The sequence below is a fragment of the Hipposideros armiger genome, unplaced genomic scaffold (genome assembly GCF_001890085.2).
Source record: "Hipposideros armiger isolate ML-2016 unplaced genomic scaffold, ASM189008v1 scaffold_124, whole genome shotgun sequence".
Classification (NCBI taxonomy): Eukaryota; Metazoa; Chordata; class Mammalia; order Chiroptera; family Hipposideridae; genus Hipposideros; species Hipposideros armiger.
This window is the reverse complement of record NW_017731474.1, coordinates 2,741,644-2,764,826: the sequence shown is the minus strand read 5'-3', so window position 1 is coordinate 2,764,826 and position 23,183 is coordinate 2,741,644. Positions and strand designations below refer to the sequence as shown.

General features: G+C 38.3%; 1 protein-coding gene across 3 annotated transcripts in view; it reads right to left on the bottom strand.

The window, feature by feature from the left end:
* TLE4 (TLE family member 4, transcriptional corepressor) overlaps positions 1-23,183 on the bottom strand; it is a 141,552-nt gene that overhangs the window by 91,542 nt on the left and 26,827 nt on the right. For 2 of the 3 annotated variants that reach the window (XM_019648301.1, XM_019648302.1), the window contains exons 5-6: positions 17,394-17,456; positions 3,333-3,407 (exon numbers count right to left, since the gene is read on the bottom strand). In XM_019648301.1, the coding sequence (XP_019503846.1) occupies positions 3,333-3,407; positions 17,394-17,456 (138 nt within the window). The remainder of the gene's footprint in view (positions 1-3,332; positions 3,408-17,393; positions 17,457-23,183) is intronic. The other variant, XM_019648303.1, reaches the window with a different exon arrangement.

The window sequence follows — 23,183 nt, the reverse complement described above, 5'->3', positions numbered from 1 at the left end:
AACATTTTCTTATCCAATGTTCATACTAACAAAACTTTCATGTCTTCATTGTAGCTTCTTTGGTGAAATTTTATGAGGTTCCAAGTCAGCCTCCTTTATTAAGCATAACCACATTCACACAGCATGTGCTGATTATATAGTGTAATGGATTTAAAAAGCATTTTAAGATAGTCAGATGACTCAATTTAATAATACAGGAAATGAAAACATCATTTCTAATTAGATCATATTACTGATTTAAAACTACAATTTGTGTGTTGTTCCAACAGTGTGATCTCGCAGAGATTCTAATTTAAAAACACAGTGGCTAGTAGGACACATGACAAGATCAAACTAGATACACAACATTCCCTTAGCCCATTTGGGGGAACTCCAGGAAAGCTTCAAGGAAACATGAACTACAACCAATTCAAAACAAAACACAAAATACTAACTATAAAAAACATCATGGGAATTTTCCTGTTTTTTTTTCTTATAAATAAAAGATAAATGATATTTAACTTATTTCAATCTATCAACAGTTTTAAACTGAACATGACCTGTGAAAGAAATCATTATAACTGTGTTTCATTCCATTAAGCACAACTAGCTTATTGTCAGGAGAACAAGCCGCCTCTCCAGGTTTCAGGCTCACTTCAGCATTTTGCATTTAAACGGCATGGATCACTGGTTTGGCTCATTTACCAATGAAGGTAGAATAATATTGCAGAGTTAAAAAGGTGCTTCATCAGATTTCATTAAATCTGGGAACATTTGCGCTTGTCTGGATGGTGTGCATACATATAAAAAAGATACATATGTAGTGATAAATAAAGGAAGGTCGGCAGGGGCTTAGATGGGTCTTTGCTTCTCTGGAGGAAAACTTTCATTCCCTCGGTGCAGAAAATCATCATTGCCAGCTACATTCTAAGACTCAAGTAACAAAAAACCGAAAACTGACCCTTCACTTCTGGAAGCAGGTCAAACTACTATCACCTCGTAACACAGCCATGCCCAAAGGCACACAAAACAGTAGGTGTGTTGAAAAGTCCATAATGTTACAACTCTGCAAACTACTGGACACACAGCCCTACCAAGGTAGAAACAAAGACCAAACAGACAGAGAACAGCATCAGCAGAAATGCTCTGCATCGAGTGACTTTATGAGCAAACTCTATCCTTCTCCCTTGGTTTGTGGCTCCCTAAAACTGTTGGGTTTGCTTTCTACTTCTACAACCTAGTTTTTCAGAACAGTCAGATTATGTGACTTTAACTCCATTTTCTGCTCAGGTACAAATAATTTGGAATTCCCACCAAACTACAGCACATGCTGCTTTGATAGCATGCAGCTCTACTGAGTCAGTTCTTCAAATAAGTTTTGAGGTCAAAAAATTGAATTAGCTTTATTTTAATAATTAAATTCATATATACGCAATATGTCAGTTACTTGGCTACAGTCTAATAAATCAACCTTTCCCTGAGAAAAGGCAATCCGCCATCCCATTCAAAACAAAGTATATAAAATGAAATAGATAAAAAACAGTAATAAAATGTACTTGATGTGATGAAGGGAAGGGAACTTGTTCTGATTTTTATATCTTCCCACATATTTTTAAGCAACACCCAACACAAAACAATGTGTTTTTTGGTTTAGATTAATCACTCCACTGTACAGACAGTAACTAATAAGACTCAAAAAAGAAACAAGAGAGCATTGTTTTCCCAGAAAAAGACTGCCAACCAGACATAAGGTCAGATGGCTACCTGTATTTTAGCACTTCATACAAACAATAAACACTAAGCCAGAAATGATCCTGCAAGCTCTTATCAGTCCTCACTGCATCTATTTTCTCTCCAACAGCAGACAGTGCAGTGCCTGACAAATGTAGGTTCTATCCCCAGTGGCCTTGGGAGGTGTGGTAACCAAAATACATGCCAAGGTGAATACAACATGTTTCAAGCAAACACAGATGGTATTATACATATACACTAACTTTACAATTACAGCTTTCTCAACGTTTTAAAATTTTCGATATACTGCTATTTTCTGGAATTTTAGGAAATAAACACTAATTGTGAAATGTATTCATCTCTCGTCTTTCCCCTACCCTCAGAGCAGAGAAAATGTATGACAGATGAGTCTACGTGGCTTGTTCTGATTCAGTCTCTTCTTTCCAAGGGGCACTTCTGAAGAAATAAAGGTTACTCCTTCCCATTTGTTATGTCTTCTAATTTACTACCAGTCTTTTCTTGTGGTCAGACGGACACAAAATAGAGCTCAAAATAACCCATTAAGAAACAAGCTACAATCAGGCTCTTGCTCCACCCCCATCGGCAGTCATCCCCAAGTTCTGATTTCCTTGTTAGAAGACAGAGGCATAACTGAAGCAATATCTTCACTTCAGATTGATTATCAGGCGACCCTTATATGCATCTTCACTCAGCAATTTGAATTTTAATGAAAGTAAATGGAATAATTAGCATTTCAAAGTGTGTTTGATACACTGAGGGGAAAAAAAGAGAAAAGACTTGTGTGTATAATCTATACACAAAAGTAAGTATTTGGGAGGAGGCAGAAAGAGGCAAATACAGTTGTAGTGTCGTCATCACAATAACCTAACTGCTTGTTACCAGCTGTATAGAGATGTGAATATTGTGCTCTTTTCACCTAAGATTTCTTGCTTTTATTTTTAAGTTTTTTAGCACCTTATTTTATTACTTGTTGCCTTAATCTGGGAGAACAAAAATATATGTGGAGTTGGAATGACTGTCCAAACCCATGAATTCCAGCAGGATCTCTATGCAACATTAATGCTACTACCACCAAGAAGGATTTTCTAACTGGGCCACTGGTTTTTCAAAAAAGTGTAGTTCATCTGTTCTTTCCACTGCAAATAGACACTAGCCCATAAAATCACTCATCACAGGGGAGGAAGAGTAGCAGGGAGATGTGAAAATGTACATTTTGTTTTACTAAAAATGACATTAAGATACTCTGTATCTGAGGAAAGATAAAAGAAATCAGGTCATTTTAACATAGGGCAATCTGTATCTTTTTTCTGGCACAGGTTAGCAACAGAAGCTGATTGCAAACAAAAGAAATTATGAAAACTATCCAGTCTCAGCAGGGGAGAGTTTTCAGGAGCATGTCAACTTGAATTGGTGAGAATGTGATCCAAAGTTTCTGAAGTAGCCATCAAATTTCACATGGGATTAAAGGCAAAGGGCTTAATTTCATTTTGTGGTGCTCTACTGCCTTTTGCCCTTTTGATGGAATAAAATTTAAAGAGAGAGAGTGAGAGAGCTGATGACAAACACCAAGATCGCAGAGCTAAAATGGAAAGGCCACGTACCCCAATGATGGCGTTCAGTTCTGCCATGGTCACCTGCTTGGCCCGTTCCACAGCCTGCACCACTTGTTGCTGGTGCTATAAATGAAGATCAGAAACAGAATACAATTATTTGTTTCTAGTCGGTCAAGAACTGCTTTTCCTAACATGTCCTCTAACTTCAATTACATGCAAAACAGGATTGAGGGGTCTCCATATTTCAAAGAAAAGCCCCCGGGGGTGGATGACTGAATGTCTAAGGGTATATTTGGGTCTATGCTGCTGAGAAGTGACTGGGCATCCAACTGCGTCCCCATGAAGGATGCTCCCTTACAACTGGTAGAAGCAGCTTAAATTTTAGTTTCATGTCAGGAGTGCACTTTGACTCAACATCTTCCCACTAATACTAACAAACAAAGTAACACAACCCATTTCACCTGTTTTCTTTTTACCTCCATTTCTCTGCCATCTCCACAAAAATTTTGAAAATATTTCCTAGATATACTTATTTTTAACATTTCTTCTGATGTTAAACACTAGAAGGACATACAGAGTTAAGTGTTTATGTTTCTTCTGAAAATGTGAGCTATGTTCATATTTGAATTCCTGTTATGAAGGGCTGCATATTTAAGATTAAAAATGTACAACTCTTGCTAGCAGTCAAGTTTAAGGTCTTCTGGTATTTCTTCAAATGCAACAGAAAAACTAAAAACCTAGAAGTTTAAGTTATTTTTCCTTGGGAAAAACTAGGATAGGCAGTATAGGAAAATCCCTTTATCCATGTCTCAGTTCTAAAGAGAATGAGCAAGAACTACCATTAGTAATTTTTGTAATGTTAGAAAAATTATAAAGCACAGAGTCTCCACATGGCGGCACTCACATTTGGACATATAGAAGTGCCCCTCAAAATGTTGGTATTATTCCCAACTAAATACACTTGAACACTTTAGTATCTCACAGACTAAAATTTGGTCTAAAACGGGTCTCTTTTGGACTTCTTTCAACTAGGTTTAGTGAATGAAGAACCAAAGGAACTATGCCTTGAAACAGGCACTCTGCTATCGTAACTATGTAATGTATACAAAGAGCTAAGCCATCAGTTAAACATGAAATTCCACTTGAGCTACCTGGTACTACATTCCAAAAGGCTCAAATAGTTGTTTAGATTAACTAGGGTGACCACCATTTTCACCTCCCAGCTGGGTAGGGATAGTGGGGGAGGTGATGTGGGAAAGGAAATGGCTTTAAGTTATCTCCATGTAGTGTTTTCGCCCTTGAATTCCTAACAAAAATGAGTATTTTATGCCTACAACTAATGGAAAAAAAAATGTCAAATAACATATCACTGTATTTGAAGTTTTTAATAAACTCTAAACATTAAATATACTTCTGATTTTTTTAATTGTACGAGTTTCGAAACAAGGACTTAAGAAGCAATCCCAAAGTCTTCATAGATATCTGTTCATTCTCTTACTCTTTAATAAAATCTTTGCCAAAGTGAAATGATTCATTTCCCTCTTTCTCTGAAGAATGTAAAAATCTTAAAGATTTATGAAACCACTAGAAGGAATACAGAGGCCCAGTCAACAAAATGACCAGTAATAGTAGTTTTCCCTTAAAGCCAACCTGACCGTTTACGTTTACTGAGCACCTACCATGTGCCAATTACAGAGCTCATGTTTACATTTAAGGCAATACAGTTATGAAAAATGGCAGTACTTGTAAAGCAGAGAAAAACACAACACGTAGGACAACTCTGGAATTTATCTAATACCCAAAGTGAGTCTATGGACAAAAATTTTTATGGAATTTTTCACCTTTTACTTTCAACAATGGCTGCTCAAAACTTCCAAAAAATTGAAAGCCAAAGGACCGCATGTACACATATCCAACATGTACAATTATATCATTCATTCTCCACATCCAACATGTATATCATTGATTCTCTCTCCTCAGGCATCCACTCATTCAATAAAAGCTTTTAAACTCTTACTCTGCACCATTTCTGTATAGTGTCCATATTATTGAAATATCCTCTACTTTACATTAAGTATTCCAAGAACAGTTTCATGAGACATAGATGCAGAAAATACATCTAGTTAGGGCCTTTCTACCATGAAGATCAATCAACTCTTGCTTTATAAACTGGAGTCCAACTGCCAAGATCGGCAAACATGCCTTAGGCAGTGGGGATAACCTTTCTGGCTCGGCCTTAAAATCAAGTGGATTTATTGAGAAAACCAGAAATCTGATAGGATTTGGGACCAGTGGACCATAAAACTGACATCTGATGTTCCTACAGCAAGTTTTGTTAAAAATCTAAAATGACAATGGAAGTCGTGATTCAGCTCCTTGCTTTTCTCTCATTGCAATGGTCATGTTATGCCACATCTGAACTTCACCTGCAGTTCAGGATTTTACTTCCCGATTTCTGCTTACAACAGTGAATCATCTGTTGTTCATGGACATTTTGAACAGAAGGTCCCTAAGGCAAAAAATGCCTCCTCCCCTGTGTGCTCTGAAAGCACCAAAAACACCCTGAGTTCACTCAGCCACACAGTAAAATACCACAGACTCAAGAAGCATTCACCAGGTAAGGTGTGAAAACTGAAACTCAGAGGAGGGATAAACGAAAAGAAAAAAACACAAACACGAAGAAGCAGCAGCCCAAAGTACTCTCAACATAAACTGACCCAAAGCAGGCTCCCCCCGCCCCCCCCCCCCCCCCGTTTTCAAATTCCAACAAACTCTGATTCAGAAAACACAGCAAGTTTTTCACATCTTCTTAGAAACATGATAGATTTCTCATTATGCCATCTCTTCCCCTTTTCTTCCCCTTCTCCATCTGTTCCTGGCCTCCCACTCCACCCTACATCTCATTTCCGCTCTCACTTCCTGCTTATCCCCTCTGCCACCTCACCGCAAGTGGTGACAGCCACTCTAGATCCAGTCACTCTGCAGAAGTTAACATTCCTATAGGGCCTCTCTTACTGTTTAAACTGCTCACTCAGATTACAAACTCCTGGTTTGAACTTTCCACCAGCACCACCAAATAAAATGCCACTAAGAATACTTTAATAAACCAAAGGTGAGACACGGGCCTTCTAGCTAGGATTTGGGAGGGGGGAAAAAGCCCAATTATTTATTCTTTAAAAAACTGTGATTTATCATTTTTAAAGAATCCTTTTTTAAAAACCCTACGTTGTGGTTATAGTTATACAAGTCTATAAATTTACTGAAAATCTTGAATTGTACACTTAAAATGAGTGAATTTTATGTCATCTAAATTATATCTCAAAATACTGTGATTTAAGGAATGCAAGCATGGTTGGAAAAAAGTCAATAAAATGAAATTCTATACATTAAGTCACTTGCCTACTCACTTTCATAATTTTTTTTGTGTATTTGTTCAGGAAAAGTATTGAAAATATACACAATATAAGCTTGTAAGTCCAAAAAAGCCTGCTGAGAAACAGACCTAACAAAACACAAATATGTGTACAATAGGTGTTTAACATATATGTCTCAAAGGAGGTTATAATGGCAATACCTGTCATGCCAATAGATGTGGTTCTTCTAATAAAAATAGTAATAATTAAAAAAAAAAAACCTACAAATTAGAATTGTTTTTAATACCTCCGCTTACTGATAGGGATAGTGAAGGGTAGTAATGCAGAGATGTAAAATGAAGGATTCTTATAACGAACAACATGGTGCTCCTGACATGTGGAAATGAAAAAGTGAGCAAGAGATAATGGCCCCATTCCTCTTGGAACTCCCAGGCATACAGGAATGTAGGATATAAAATACTAAGGGAGGTTATGGAAAGAAATAACAAAAGCACATTTCCTGGGGCATCGTTCTCTCACTCATTCATTCACTTGTTCGTTCAGCACCTACTATGTACCAGGCACTGTAGCAGGAACTGAGATGAGCGTAATGAACCAGACATTCTGTGAATAACACTCAAGAGGCTCTGTAATTACAACTGGAGGATAATCTGCATGAAGAAAATTACAGGATGCTAGGAAATCACTTATCAGGGAAATACCTAATGGAATCTCAGGGCTAGGGGAAGATACCCTAGGGAAGCTGACCCAAAAGCTGAGACCTGAAGGATTTGTAGTTCTGTGGATGAAGAACAAGGAGAAAAGAATTCAAGGCAGAGGGGACAACCTGGGTAAGGTCCCTGAAGGAGAAAGCTTGTCTGTGAAGGAAGAGAAAGAATGTGTGGCTGGAGAAGTATAAGACAGGAAACAAGTTGGGAGAGACAACGCATGCTAGATTTTGAGGGCCTTCCTGGGAATGGCAAGATGCACATACCAAACTCTTTAAAGCGGAAGAGGTATTCAAAGAAAGAACAAAGGCACGTGCATTAAGTAATTTAAGTACGGTGTAGATATATTCTATAGAACCACATACTAGTGGGAGATGTGTAAGGCAGGAGGAGGCCAAATAGCAGGGCTTCACACAACATGCAAAGAAGTTGGGCTTCACCCCAGTAAGACATTTTTTATTAAAAATGTTTAAGCAGCTGAGTGCTATCAGTTTCTCTCATTTTAGTAAGATGGACCTGGGAACAGTAAGAAGCTGGATGGCAGAGAAGTAAACCAGTTAGGAGGAAGAACGGGTCGAGTGCTAATGTAATATTCCACGGTGAAATATACTTAGGCTTGAATTTGGACCAAATACCCTTGCTGCTAATAGGAATCACTAGCCACATGCACAAAAAAAAGCCACTCAGAACTAGAAAGAACTTCTGGAAATCATGGGACCCAGATTCCAGTAGTCTGCAAGCACTGTAACAACAACCAACCAACAAAAGACTCTCCAAATTTCCAACTGCCTACAGATTTCTAAATGCTGCCCAGCTAAGGAGATTGGGATGGTGGTACTGCAGTACCCACCATAGGCCAAAGACCATTAGTATATCCTACAGATGAATCTCTTTTCTCATACCCTAAAGAGTAGTCGGTCAGTCAGCCTCTGCTTCATCACATCCTCTGAAAGGGAACTCATTACTTCATGGATAAGCTTTTTCCATTCAGGGATAATGAGCAGAAATCTAGGTCGATAACTTCTTCCAAGTGGACCCAGTTTTTCCTCTATATTCTCCTACATTGGAGTGCCCTTCAAGTATTTTAAAATGGTATAATGCATGTTTTCAATTTTGTCTATTCCAGGTTGAGTATCTCCAGGTCACTGGCTCTAGACTACTCATCCTTCTGGCTACTTCTCTGGTCGTGCTCAATGTAATTAAACACAATATTCCAGGTCCAGCTGAGCAAATCAAATCTGAGTGACAGTGTCTAGTAAGTCAGGCTAAAACCCTACTGAGCCTTTTTTCAGCAACTCTGCTAAGTTTATTGACACAAATAAGCTTTAAATTTAACCCAAACTCCTCATATCAGCCTTTCTTTCCTAAATGGTATTCCAATAAATGTTACTTCCATAAGAAAACAGCTATTAACAAAACAAACAAAAAACCCACCAGATTTAATTTAGCTAATACCTGGTAAACTGCAGGTCTTCTCTGAGCTTCAAATCTTGCGTGAGTGAAGACTTACACAAGGCTTTCCAAACAATTTTCGCTATGGAACATGGGCTTAAAGCTCTTAGGCACACACTTTGGGATTTGGGCTTGGCCTTACTTTCTCCATTCTCACTCATATGGGGGACAGGGAATTCTTTACAGATATGGCCAATAAGCTCTGCAAGTCCATGCTTCCCAACAGAACTTTCTGCAATGTTGGAAATGTTCTAGATCTGTGCTAATAACATGATAGCTACTAGCCAGCCATATATGGGTGGACACTGAGCACTTAAAATGTGGCTACTATGACTGTGAAACTAAAATTTTAACCTTATTTAATTTAAATTTAAATAGCCACATGTGGCAATGGCTACTGTATTAGACAATGCAGCCCTATTTAAAGTATTTTAAAGCTTAGCTCCAATAATAAGCTAATCACTACACCTAACTGAAAATCAAAGAAATGAGTCAGTTTCTCAAATGCATGTTAATTGTTTTAGACACATATATTTAGGGTTGGCATTGCTGCTTTTGGAAGGAGGCCCACATTTACACCTGCAGGAAAAAACACCCCCCTCCTGAGAATCACCTTTCACTGGCTGAGGGCAAGCAGTCCATAATGCCATCATAAGGATCTCACCAAACATCCAGTTGTCACCAAAACGTATAATCATGTAGAACAAGCCAATTAGTCAACCATGGAACACGAGACAGGATTACTCTTCTGAAGCCTCATTCAGTATTGTGAGGGGGGAAAAAAGGTATTTTAAATGAAAGGCTATCCAATGTGAGAATCAGGAGGCAGGTGTGTCCTGTGAAGACTGCTGACATTTAATGAGATCTCTGAAGATGGTCTTCCAGGTGTCACTGCACACTTATCAGGGGATCGCTGGTGATTTCAGCCAAGCTCTCCTACATCAAACCATGTTATCACAAGCCATTGACTCCTTACAAAGTTAACAAGCAATAACACAAGTTAACCTGGTGCCATTACGAGGCGCGAACACTGCCACCAGTGCATGTAACCACTGTATTTTGTTCATTTCCTCCCTGAGGCATAATATGAAAATGACTGATCACATTTTTCAACTTCCATTTTACAATTATTCTATGCATGCAAAATGTGGTTCAGAGTAATTCAGTACTATATTAACCCAGGTGCCAAATAAAAAGCATTTGAGATATACCCATATTTCATAATGTAGAAAGGGTATATTTTCCGTCCAAAGGACCAAATTAATGCCATGTCCAAAATAGAAATTCATGTATCATTTGATTTGACTCGCTATTCTAGCCTATTGGAATTAGAATTTATGTAAATGCATATTATCACAATTATGTAATGTGTATTATTTTTCTACCATTTAAATGTAATGTTGAACACCCAAATAAATCTACAGAATTCTGAAGAAAAACACTAACTACTTCATACTTACTACTCATTAGAAAAGCTAACAGGGCATTAAAAACCAAGTTTTGAGTTTAAATTTGCACCAGCAAGCATTCAAGTTAGAATGTTCTTATTCCTAGGTAAATAAGTATAAAAGTAGAAGGCTTAAAATTTAAAACAGCGGTTCTCAACCTGTGGGTTGCGACCCCTTTCGGGGTGGAACGACCCTTTCACAGGGGTCGCCTAAGACCATCGGAAAACAAAAAGATATTTTACATTACGATTCATAACAGTAGCAAAATTACAGTTATAGAGTAGCAACGAAAATAATTTTTTGGTTGGGGGTCACCACAACATGAGGAACTGTATTAAGGGGTCACGGCATTAGGAAGGTTGAGAACAACCACTGCTCTAAAACTTCTAATGATCAAAGAACTACTGTTAAAAGGTGGTCAAAAGAATGATTTTAATTCATTTCATTTGTTAAATCAATATATACAGATGCAAATAAAAACAGCTGCTCACTAATGAACCCAGGCCTCTAAGATGGGCTCCACCAGGACTCCGCCAGGACTCTGGGAAGACCAGTCTACATACCGGGCTTCTCCACCAGCCTCTAAGCAGCCTTGCTTCCTCTTAAGTACTTATCAAGGAACAAGAAAACTTAGTCATGGAAGTACAGAGGAGTGGGGGAGGAGGGGTACATCCATCTTCCTTAGCACTGAAGCAAGTTATAACAGTCTCCTGAAAACAAGGGTAAGATGAATGCCAGTTCTCCAAAGGTAATGATGACCAGGGATTTAACAAATGGGAATTAGGAACCAGTGTTCTTTATGTTCTCTCACTCTCTCCAGTAAGCTACACACATTTCAGGTTACTTCAGGCTGTGGTCGGGAAATAAGTGCAGCCCAAGACATTAAAATGGGTCAAGTCTGGTGTGCAGAACCATTAACCTAGGCTAATTTTTCAGATGACTTAAAACTCCACCAAACAGTGACTTACCCAATATGTCTTCCATGATTTCTGGAGGAGAGAGATGGTCAAAATTTTTTATCCCATTTTCTCCTGACCAAGGACAATATATATCACAAGAATATGTCTGAGACAGGTGAGGGGAAAAGGACTAAATTAAGGCTTAGAAAATGTTCCTCTCATAAGAGATTTCCTTAACAATCACTTTTCCAGCTTCAAGTAGCATTTTTCCTCCAACAAATCTACTACAAAATAGGGTAGGTCTATGTGTGACCTGCTATATCCCATCCTTCAATTGAGAGGTGTCTTCAAGAATCTTTGTACTTTTTAAAATACAGGCCTAAACATAAGCTGTGCATCGAGACCTAGACAGCCCACAGGATCCATAACTGTTCACATGGCTTCCTTTCCACCCCCCGTGAATGTATGAATGATAAACAATAACTGATAGGTGTTCTTTTCCTTATAATTCAGGGCTTGGAGGAGACTTCCATAACAAGAACTATGCATTATTTTATATTTTATGTGAAGAATTAAAATACGAGTTGTGATTATACAGTTGGAGCTAGAGTTTGTCATATAAAGCCACACCACTGGTTCAATATGAGTTCCCTTCAAATCAACACTGGCAATAATAATAATAATGGCCACTATTTTTATTTTATGCAGAGCTCTGCCTAGAAGAAATTGGTAGGCGTCCCCTGATATCATCACTCTTCTTACATTAATATGAGGTTTAGGTGAGCATAATGGCCACTCGACTAAGACTACATTTCCAAGTGTCCCCTGCAGCTAGCTGTGGGCAGGTAACTAGTAGGCATTGGACACTGCAAAGTGAGCAAACATATGAACATCTTCCAACAGCATGCCCTTTACAAAAAAGCACATGGCCTCTTTCTCCTTTCTGCTGGCTGGGGGTAGGAATGACGGTGCTAGGGATGATGAATATCAATGCCAGAGGAACATGAGTTCACAGCATCATGGAATCACAAAGTTAGCTACAGCTGCTTCTATGCAAACTGTTCTGTGAGAGACAAACGAGCTTTTATCTTGACTAAACCACGGCTCCTTTGATCTGTTACAGCAGCCAAACATACAGCTAGGTTCTTTACATCGTCACAAATTCTCATGTAATAACCCTATAGTGCAGGTATGCAGTGCGGGTTTCCCATGATATGGATGAGGAAACTGCAGCACAGAAAAGTGAAGTATGCTGCCCAACACAATAAAGGAACCAAGTGGCTTGGTCCAGGATTTGGTCCCAAGTCTGCCTGACCTCAGGCCTTATCACACTGCCGGTCACATAACACTTCCAATGAACTCTGCTCCTTGTTAGAGAGAAACAAGTTTCTGAAAAATACAACTGTACCCTGGAGCAAAAAAGATTTTCAACTATAACGTAATAAATTTCCACCTACAGCCTATTAGGGGTTTTGAAGTTCTCAAAAGTCTTAGGGACACCTTGCTGATCACCATGAAATATACCCTACCTATCTCAAAAATAAACTATTTTAAATCCAGAGAATTAAGAGTACAAAAAACACAACTGTCCTCCAAATCAGGCCCTCAGCTAGTGCCCAATATTTAATGCTTAATCTAACAGGTTCAGACAATACTTACTGGTTTGCCAAAAATATAAAGTACTCCCTTCCTTCTGAAAGATTATCTGTTGTGGAACGAACTGCCCGCTGCTGGAAGCAGCCCCTGGAGCTGCAGAGCCTAACTCACTTCACAGGAAGACTGCCCGTCAGTGCACTCTGAAATATTACCTTGAACTCTTCCCAGTTTTTACTAAGTCCTTCCTCTCCAAATGTCTTGGGGCCCAAAATAAGCTGGACTAGAATCCATTTCCCAGGAAAAGGAAAACAAAACTGGCATTTATTATCCCAAGTGCTTTATAATTTAGTTCATATAATACACATTATAAAGATGGGGTTATTCTCAGTTCTATAGGGCTATTAAGACTCAGATAGATCAACTTTCCCAACATGAAGCCAGTAAAGAGGCAGAGATGGTCTGATTTCAAATTAGCAGAAACACTGCACCGTGCTGCTAGGGTATAAGAAGTGACATAGTTTTCAATCTACATTAGAATCTCCTTAAGGGTATGTTCTTGGAAGAGGAAGAGGAGGGTACTGGAGGCAAGTCATACTTACTGGCATCCTTCCATTTTCCTGAGGGCCCATAAGGTCTAACTAGAGGCTTACAAAAGCTATATCCTGAAATCGCTGAGGAAAAAAAGTCTGTCCATAAACTACTTGTACAAACAACTAACTTCAGCTAACCAACACCAGGTATATTTTGAAAACAGCCAGTCCCCACCAGGGCTGAGAAGTTTGCTTTTCCAGGTAACTTTGTGGTTAAAACACAGGCTTTATCCAAAACCAGTGCTCCTTCTAAGGTGGGCGCTACAGGTTGAGCACCTTGGAAAACTGTCATTTTATAGATCTTTCCTTGCTGGTTGGGGAGAGACAGGTATTTGCTAAATGGGAAAACTAATTTTTGGAGCTAGAATAGAATCACTTTGGAGCTACCTAATGCCTCACTGAGACTTTCAGCTGGTATCAGCCCTAGGTTCAGATTTCATTTACATTTTTTCCCTGTACCAGGACATGAGAAAGATAAGCAACTCTCAATCTTCCAAAAAAGCAATGACTAAAAAAGAGGAGAAAGGGCTGACTCCAAGTCCTCTCACAAGGAAATTAAGAGCTTCACAGCTGCTACAGCTAGTACTACTGCTAGTCAACATCAGGAGATGCTTACTATGTGCTAAACTGCATGTGTATAATCCCAAGTAATCTTCAAAGTGATCGTGTGCATTCCATGCTATTATTAACCTCCCCGTACAGATGAGGAAACTGAGGCTTAGAGAGGCAAATCACTTGCCAGAGGTCACCCAGCTTAACTCGGTTGCAGTAAGCCACTAATTTGTAAAAGGGAGGCCAAGACTCGACCAAGATCCAACTGTTATCATCCTGGCATCTCTCACTTATGGAAATGCCAACGGGGAGTTGATTATTTACAGTTCCCTTCTCTGCAAATGAAACCCAAAGTCAGATAGAGAAGAGCTTCCCACTTACTACTTTGAAATTTGCCTTTTAATGAAAAAATTTGAGGACAGCAGAATATAGATCAGTCTTTTACCCATTCCTAAAAGCCAAAAGAAAGGGGAGGAAAAATAAAGCTTTATAGACAGGTGAGAACTCACTCATAAGGTTTCTCTAAATTCTGGTATTAGGGATCCTACAAAAATTTAAAACTATAAGTGATAGTTATTTTATTGGCAATAATTTTGTCGAAAGCCTGGGACTTGGGAAGTGATGTGTGAGTACAGCAAGCACATCATTAAAATATATATTGGTGTATTTTTTTTTAAATGTTAGTGAAATCTAATAGAAAAATACTTTTTTGTGATTGTTACATACATACACTTCAAGTACTTTTGAGCTAGAATTATACAACTTATTTCTTATTTTAACTTGCAGTTAAAACCAAGTGTAATAGATGTCATTCAGGACTACATTTTTTTTTTAATTTTAGAAAATGTGTATACTAGACACAAGCAACATTAAGCAGATACATTAATCAGTGCAGAGGGGCTAAATTACAAATAGAACCCATTTAGATACATGTAAATTCACCTCTTGTTCCTGTCAAATTCCAAAAAAATCCCTCCAACCAGCATCCTTTAACTGATGCACTAGTCTTCGGGGAATGTTTTTCTTTTCTCTCAATACGATCATTTAATTTTTAAATAAAAACATTTTAAAATAAATTCTAATGCCACAGCTGCCGTTTTGGCAGTGAGACTGTCACACAGAGAGCCGGTGTTAAAAGATCAGATTAAGAGCCTTCAGTCCTGGCACTGAGTGATGCTTGCAGCCATGCAAGAGTGATTTTCCATGCCTCTGAAGAGACAGGAAATAGAATTCATCTTCCTCTAATAACCCGCCTCCTCCTCTCCCTCCAGATCACGGTCCATCTGGCCTCACGTTGGAGGTGAGGAGTCTGAGGCTCACAGAATGCCCAGAAGAGAAAAGAAGGCAAGCAATGTTCAGACACAAATTATCAGAGACGACTGGATTGGACAGGAACAAACATGTCTGTGGCCCACACATTAAAGGATATAAACATACCTTAAGAAACTAAAAAAAAGAAGAGGTGATTAAATCCAAAGTAAGTAGAAGGAAAGATACACAGGATCACAATTTGGAAAATCCTGACATAGGTCATTCATTACACCAGAACCAAGGATTTCAACCAAGAAATATCAAAAGCATTGGGGAAGTACATAGTAAGTGGTGAGATTATGATGCCTATCCTTCCGCCTAAAGCAGAAAAGGAGCTGCCAGTATCTCCCCATGCCTTTCCTCAACGGGGTACAACTTTCTCAGCCAATTAATTCCAGTCCAGTCTTGCTCAACACCACCACCATTACACATTCTGTTCCTACAGGACCTGCTCACACAAACAATATTAACTCACATGGGAAAACGACCTACTGGCAAATCTGCCCCAAGACCTCCTTTCACTTCTGAACATAACCCCACAGATCCTGCAACAATGCCATGGAAAGAAAGTGTCTGGTGATTTTATATATGGGTCTGTGCCTGCAGAGGCCTAAATTCTAATACTACCCACCCCCCCAGGGTAATTCAAATGTTCCCCTCTACCTTGGGCTATATTTTGGCCTGGTTATAGTTCTGTGGGTTACACATCCTTCCCGTTCTCCATCTCCATAAAACAGAGCTGCTTCAAGGAAGAAGAAACACACACTGGTCTGGAAGAGGCAAAGGGCAGCCAGGCTTCCTAAAAAAATGCAAACTTGCCTTTTGACTCTCCTTCACCATTCCAACTAATCTAGTCACAAGCAAATCTTAAGTAGAAGCAATAGGTAAATGGGGAGATAGTGGGTGGTGGTTTTGTGGGCAGAGCTAAAGGAGGAGAAAGACAATACATCCTTTCATCCTTTGTTGTTTGTGATCCAGAACAGCATACAAGTTCAGGATATTAACTTGTGAATATGAGCGCCCCTGTGGGATATGCCCCTGATGAAAGGTACCCATGGTTACTGAAGTCTAACCCAGTTCAGACCAAATAAAAGTCACATACGAAGTCATATACTTATAAGGCCAAATAAGAAGTCACACAGGAACCCACATCTCTAGAATACACACGCATGCTTAAATACCAGCTGCCCACTAACAGCAGCTCGTGTGCCCACTGGTAGGCAGGTGATAAAAAGCTTTCCTGAAAAGCAGTGACACAACCTCCTTAGAAGAACCAAAGGGGCGGAGGGAGGCAGTGCCTCAGTGCCTTCTTTCTAGCCCACAACATGAAGCACTGTGGCTACAAGACATGCAGATACTCCATTAGTTACCTTCTTCCTTCCCACAGCTGACTTTTCCTGAGCAATGAGGGATTCAGTAATCCAGAAGCAAAAATTATCCCTTTCCAGTGCACTCACTTAAACTCTGTAACTACCAAAAGCAAGCCAGCAAAAAAAGAATAAAAAAATAAAAGCTGCATGGAGGCCACCATGTGCTAGATATGCACGCCTTCATCCCAACACGCGTGCATCTGCGGACAGTGTACACGTTTCACAGGCAGCGAGGGAGCTGCACACTCGGCCTCGGCAATGCACGAAGTCCCAAGTACTCAGAGCAGTGGGTCCACTGAGTCCATCTTCCATGGCACTTCCCAGATGCACAGGCAACATGAAGACATCATCAGGTAATACGTAACTTTATAAGAGCAGCTAGCCAAGAGTTACTTAGTTTATTATGTAAAGCACTTTCTATTTGATATGTCTTCTACCAACTCTTAATGCCCAGTGACACAAGTGTAGAACAAGCTCTTGTCTTGGGAACAATTTTTCAGCCTACTCTATTAGATGCCATTAAGATGAACAGTCATAACCCTGAGCAACGCTATATCGTTCAATGACAGCAAAATATTTTTACAACTGAATTTCACTTTGCACTTCAGAAAATATTCCATTATATACACACAATTATATCCCACTGAATGTTAATAAGGTATAGAAGTTGGAGTGTGAACACTGTATCTTAGAAATGTGCAATATAAACACCAAGAGACCAATAAGGCCAAAGACAGCCCCACAATCCCTTTTCTGAGAAACCACTACAATGGCACCTTCTAGCCCAGTGCCCAAAACCAACTGCCTTACCTCTTGGGACAGGAAAGGAATGACTTGTGCACAGATCGCATTCAGCCTCTTCACAATCTCTGCCTGCAAAAAAAAAAAAAAAAAAAAGGAAAAGACAGCAATGAAGAGAACAGTCAGCTGGTTACAAATTCCCGAAATATTAACAGGAGGATATTAAAACACACTTTATATTCTGGCTGGCATATTTCCTAAGGAAGAGGAAAACTCTCATCAGCAAGCCCATTAAAAGGGAGGCAGTGACAACAGTGCCACATTAATAGCACAATTTATTAACCACAATTCATCTTAAAAATTCAACCTTCTAGCACCAGGACAACATAAAAAGAAATTTCATTTTCGTGACTGGAAATCAGTTTTCAAAAGCCTTCAACAGGACCCTTGTTCAGTCTAATGTGGTTTTTCATAAAACCTTGAGTTTTTAGAATTTAGATAATAAAGATACATTCTTCCCTATATCCCCACTTCTCTCAAGCAGTACTCACTGGATTTCTACATCTGTGGCCTTTGCTTTAAACACAGGCACTGGGATTTTAGAATCAAGTCCCCAACCTCCCAAAAGAATAGCACCCAACCAACTCCAAAACGCTGTTGGAGAATGGCATGTTTTCTTCAACCATAAAAATTTCCAATTGCTTCCCACCAAGATTTTCTGTGTGCAGAGGTTTAAGACATGCTAAAATCTTCCTATATATACTTAGCAGAAAGCAATTTGTATGTATATGGAGACTAACCTTGGGAACGTTATCATTGTACAATAGATCTGCGAAAGTCCCAATAATGTCAGATAACAGAGATAGTTCTCTAATAATTTTCCTAAGTATAGATATTTTACATCAATAGGACGTTATAGTAAGGTGGAAGGAAAGATGGATGGATGGGAAGTGGGGGTGGGGGGGAAGGAAAGAAGGAAGGAAGAAAGGAAACACCACTATGTTTTCTTTTAAATGCTGCCCAAAGCTTCACCGATGTTCATCTTAATTTGTACTATCAGATGGCTTCTTGTAGACTTTGGCATGGGACATATAAACACATAGTTTTTATACAAATACATACAAAATAGCTTTTATTTTAATGATGGGGTAGGCAAAAGGAGAGAAGTGTTGAGAGGCAGAAAACATAAAGCAATCACTATTCTCAAGACACTCTTAAAATAAATTCCATCCAGGGTCAGTTCCTCATTTTATAAAAGGACAAAAATGCTTTTTCTTGCTAAGTCATTACCAGAATGACAGCGGCATTCTACTTGTGCAATCTAGGTTTCCTTCTTTCATCAGCAACCCTTCTGACTTTTTGTAGCTATGCAATCTTTTAAATGCCAGCACCTTAAAAACTTTGCCAGCCAAGAGAAAACACAAATTCACCATGAAGTTTCAAACCTAAGCTTTCTATTTCAGTTCTGCATTCCTAAAGGGATGGACAAAAACCCAGCACCAACAGGCAGCAGTGAATAAGGACCCAACTGTGCTGACCTGATTTAATTTACTGCACTGGCCCCATGGAGCATTTAGCTAGCCTTTAAGAATGCTTAAAAAACCATGAAAAGCTGCAATGGGAATCACCAAAAACCACTCTCCACCTGGACGAACATACCACAGTGGTTATGGGGTGAAATTCCAGTGTGAGCTGAGAAAATAGAATAGCATTCACCAGACTGAAAGAAAGCACTCGTCTCAAAGGCATTTGGCTGTTAAGCTTTTTGTAGAGAGAGGTAGAAGGGGAGAGAATAAAAGATAATGAGACACTTTGGGGCAGACCAAACTGATGATTCTAATGCTTAGAACCATCTGCCAAGCATATTTTCCTCATTATGTTGTTTACATAAATAAAATAGTCCCTTGCTAGGAGGGTTGAAAAATGTGTGGGCACATAAGAAAACTGAGTTCTTTAGTTTCCCTACATAATCTAGGCAATAAAAACTGCTCTAAGGAAACTTACTCAGCTGGCAAAATAAAGACCAAGATGTAGTGATGTGGCTTCTTTAACTTTGGACCTAGGCTATTTTAAGTCTAAGCAACTATTAAAAAAAAATCTATTATGTTTTCTTAAAAATAAGTGTAGAAAAGTTGTTTTATTGATTCATGTATGTTAACACACATATGTAACAGAAGGGGGGAGTCAGGAACCTTCCAAACTTTTTCTTCAAAGGGCCTCCTTTTGTTTAAAAGACTTCTTAATTTCTTTAAGTTGTCATGCCAATGGATTTTCATGGTCAGGCTAATTGGCAGCAGAGGGGGTGGGATGTGTGTGATTTCATAAAATTAAGCAGGTCATTCCTCACTTTGAAAGCTAAAGTTGCCTCGGAAACACTGGCTGCTTCCATGGTCATCTAATTTTGCTTCTTTTGTCCCACAGGACCCAGCTTTAGGGAGGCATCATTTATTTACAGGCCTTTCCACTGGGCTTCAGTGATCAGCCAATAATACTGTGGACACACAGTTCTAATGGCCTATGTTTTGAAACTGAGTCTAATCTAATGGCATGGAGCCCAAACTCCTTTTCCAGCACAGCCATTAAAGGATGTAGGTTATTGCTGTTGTCACCATTGATATTTGTCATTGTAATGTAATTAGGGCCCTAAAATGATGCATTACAGCCCTTGGCACAGCTTCTATTAAAATCTTTTCTTCTGCTCACTGAACTGCGACCTGCTTTCTGATGAATAACAGACAGACAGCTTTAGGGTAAGGAGCAGATTCATCAAAGAAGTATTTTTCAGCTTTGGGGAAAGAGAGGGGGGAAAATAGCAACCTAGGAGGAAAAGCACTAGGGGAGGAAAGCCACAATACATATTTGAATTTCATCTGACCACTTGAAATTCTGATTGCGTCTGATGAATCTTGCTTAGACAATATATTCCCAGTCTTCGAATCACATGGTTAATCAGGGCTCTAATCTGCTATCCATCAGCCTTTGCCAGCACTGTAGCTTCCAATCAGATTTATAGGTGATGTGGCTCATGCATCCCTGAGCAAGTACATTCACAGATAGCCCATTTAAACAGGCAGAGATGCTGAAATACTGCTGTTAGGGTTACTAGATGCTATCACGGTATTCAATGCTTTATGGACACTGCTATCTATTGTCTTCAAATGCTCATGATATGCCAAAATAGCATGCATGGCCCCAATAAAAGAACAATTGTTCGTGTCAAAATATAACAAAGATTGTTTCTGTAGCCAGTTTGTCAAATACATTAACAGTTTCTGACACTTGTCGTACATCTTCCTCTATCCATCAAAATATTCATTAAAAAAAATAAGTTACACACATATCTTCTCACCTTCAGCTCACTACTATTCTACTTCCTCATTCTACAATATTCCGCCTTTATGTCACCCTCCAATAAAAAGAACCAATAAAAATGATATCACCAATAAAAAGATGTTTAAGTAAAATATTTTAGAAAAAAGTCAACTAAAAAAAGGCATTCCATGAAAACCCTTTGCCTATGCACTCAACACCTAGCATATGAATGCTGACAAGCTAAGTCCAAAGTGGTGATGGCCAGTAGACTAGTATGACCAGTTAGTAATGAAACAGAAAAACACCAAGAAGAACCTTTTATCCCTTTTTGCTTCACATTCCAACTCAAGAACCATTGGAAAATTTATTAACTTCCTTGCATCATGGGAAAGCAATGCCATGCACTGGAAAGAATGCCACAATTCAATCACTAGATTAAAAAAAATAAAAAACCTAACAAAATACAAGCACACAATATCAAAAACATATTTTCTTTATCACTTATAACAAATTATATTAGTCATTTAAGTAAGACAAAACACTCGTTAAGCGCATACTTATATTGAATTACAGCCCCTCTAATAGTCTTAATATAATAAAACCTAATTTTTATTTAGATTATTTCCTCCTATATGATTTCCTTAAAAAATTAAACAAATTTTATTTTAACCACATAATAAACTTGAGAGAAAGTACAGATGACTTTATTTTAGTAACCAAAGAGCTGTATCAAGAGCAATGGTTGGTTTAAAAAATATTTCTTGGGATCTTTAATCTCTCATTAAAATAGGAACAACTCTATTATATAGTAGTGTTGAAATAAAACAGAATAACAAAACATTATTAGAAAACCATTTCAGCAGCCAACTGGAAAAAAACAAAACAAAACAAAACAAAAAACCACCAAACAAGTATAGTTTCAGAAAAACATTCTTGAATAACATTTCATGATTAATTTGTTTTCTACAGCAATTTCTTTGCCAAAAACTTTTCTCAAAGATGAATCTATTTATTTTATTGCGTGTTTATCAAGAACATAACACCCATTAAACATAAACACTTTTTAAAAAGTGAAGTAAAATTCCATCTTCTTCTGTCTGAAATTCTTTTTGGAATAAGTACAAATAAATCTTGCAACCCTCTCCTTCACCCTCCTTTTACCACTACAGCACCAAGACTAATTTTTAATCCAATCAGAAAATAAATTATCTTGATTTGTTCATCAACCTGTTCCAAAATTGAAGAGATATATAGTACAACTTCTGGAACTGATATTGCCTGCCCCTAAATTAAAAAGCCAGAGGACTAATGAGAAATTCTTCCAAACTTAACAAAAATCCAGATTAAACATAAGGAACAATATTTAAGTAGTACCATTTCTCTAAACTGACAGCTAAGTTTTTATCTTGTCATCAAAATTCAACTTTACAAAGACGATAAGAACATGTAACAGAAAGAACTAATTTTATGTGTTTAAAAAAAAAAAAAAGCCAGATTGGAATAAGGCTTAGAGTTTTAATTCAAAAGTATTGTCAGCATTGCTAGCAAGTTGGTAAACCAGGTGCCTAAGTTTTTTTTTAGTTCAGATGCTTATTTTGCACAAAATATTTTCTATTGCTTAATAGAGCAATAAAATGAAGTGATGACATATTAAAAATCAATTTAATAGGACATCTATCAGTTCCATAAAGGATGGATTCAAACTACCAAGACTTTCTTTTGCAAAGTATTAAGACTTTTAAAAAGCTTATCATCCCACTTCCTCCAATGAGAAAGAGGTACTGTCTACAGAGTGCTGAACTACTATTACCTTGACACCATATCTGGATGGTATGAAAGTGCCAATGTTCAGCCATTTTTTTTATCTGCCCCTGCAGGAGTCAGACGAAAGCTATGATTCTACTGACGTTAATACCTCAAGCAATGTCAATCGGCTTTGTGCAATAACTCATGTTTATGCTATTTTCCTGCATGCTAAGTGAGCTATAAAGTACCCAGTAAGCAGCCATTCAGCTAATTGCACACACAGAAGAGTTCCATTTGTTTGTCCTAACAGGATATCTGGGTGCTACAGTGGGAATATGCAGAGCAATGTACTTTCCCAGAGGTATCTCAGTACACCTCCACTTCATGAAATTTCCAATCTGTTCCCAAAGATGAAGTGGTATTTTAGCGAAGCATTTTCACAATGATTAGAAGTGCCCCTTTCTCTCACCTCTTGAGTTTTTTAGGTCTTTAAGAGAAATTGCAGATATTTGCCTATTATCCTACCTACATCTTCTGGGCTCTAGTTACTGTGTTTCAATACTGCTCCAAATGTTAAGAGTAATATATTGGGTTGTCGGAAAAGTCATGATGTATTTTTCTGTTTTTTTGTTGCAAAAATGCATCATGACTTTTCTGACAACCCAATATTATCAAGGTTGAGAATCATGATCATTGTGCCTGTCATCCTATTACTCCTATAAAGTCAAATCACTTCAGTTCTCAAATAATCAAGGTTATACTCAGCTCCACCAGGAGTGGGGAAGGCGAGATGGAAAAAAG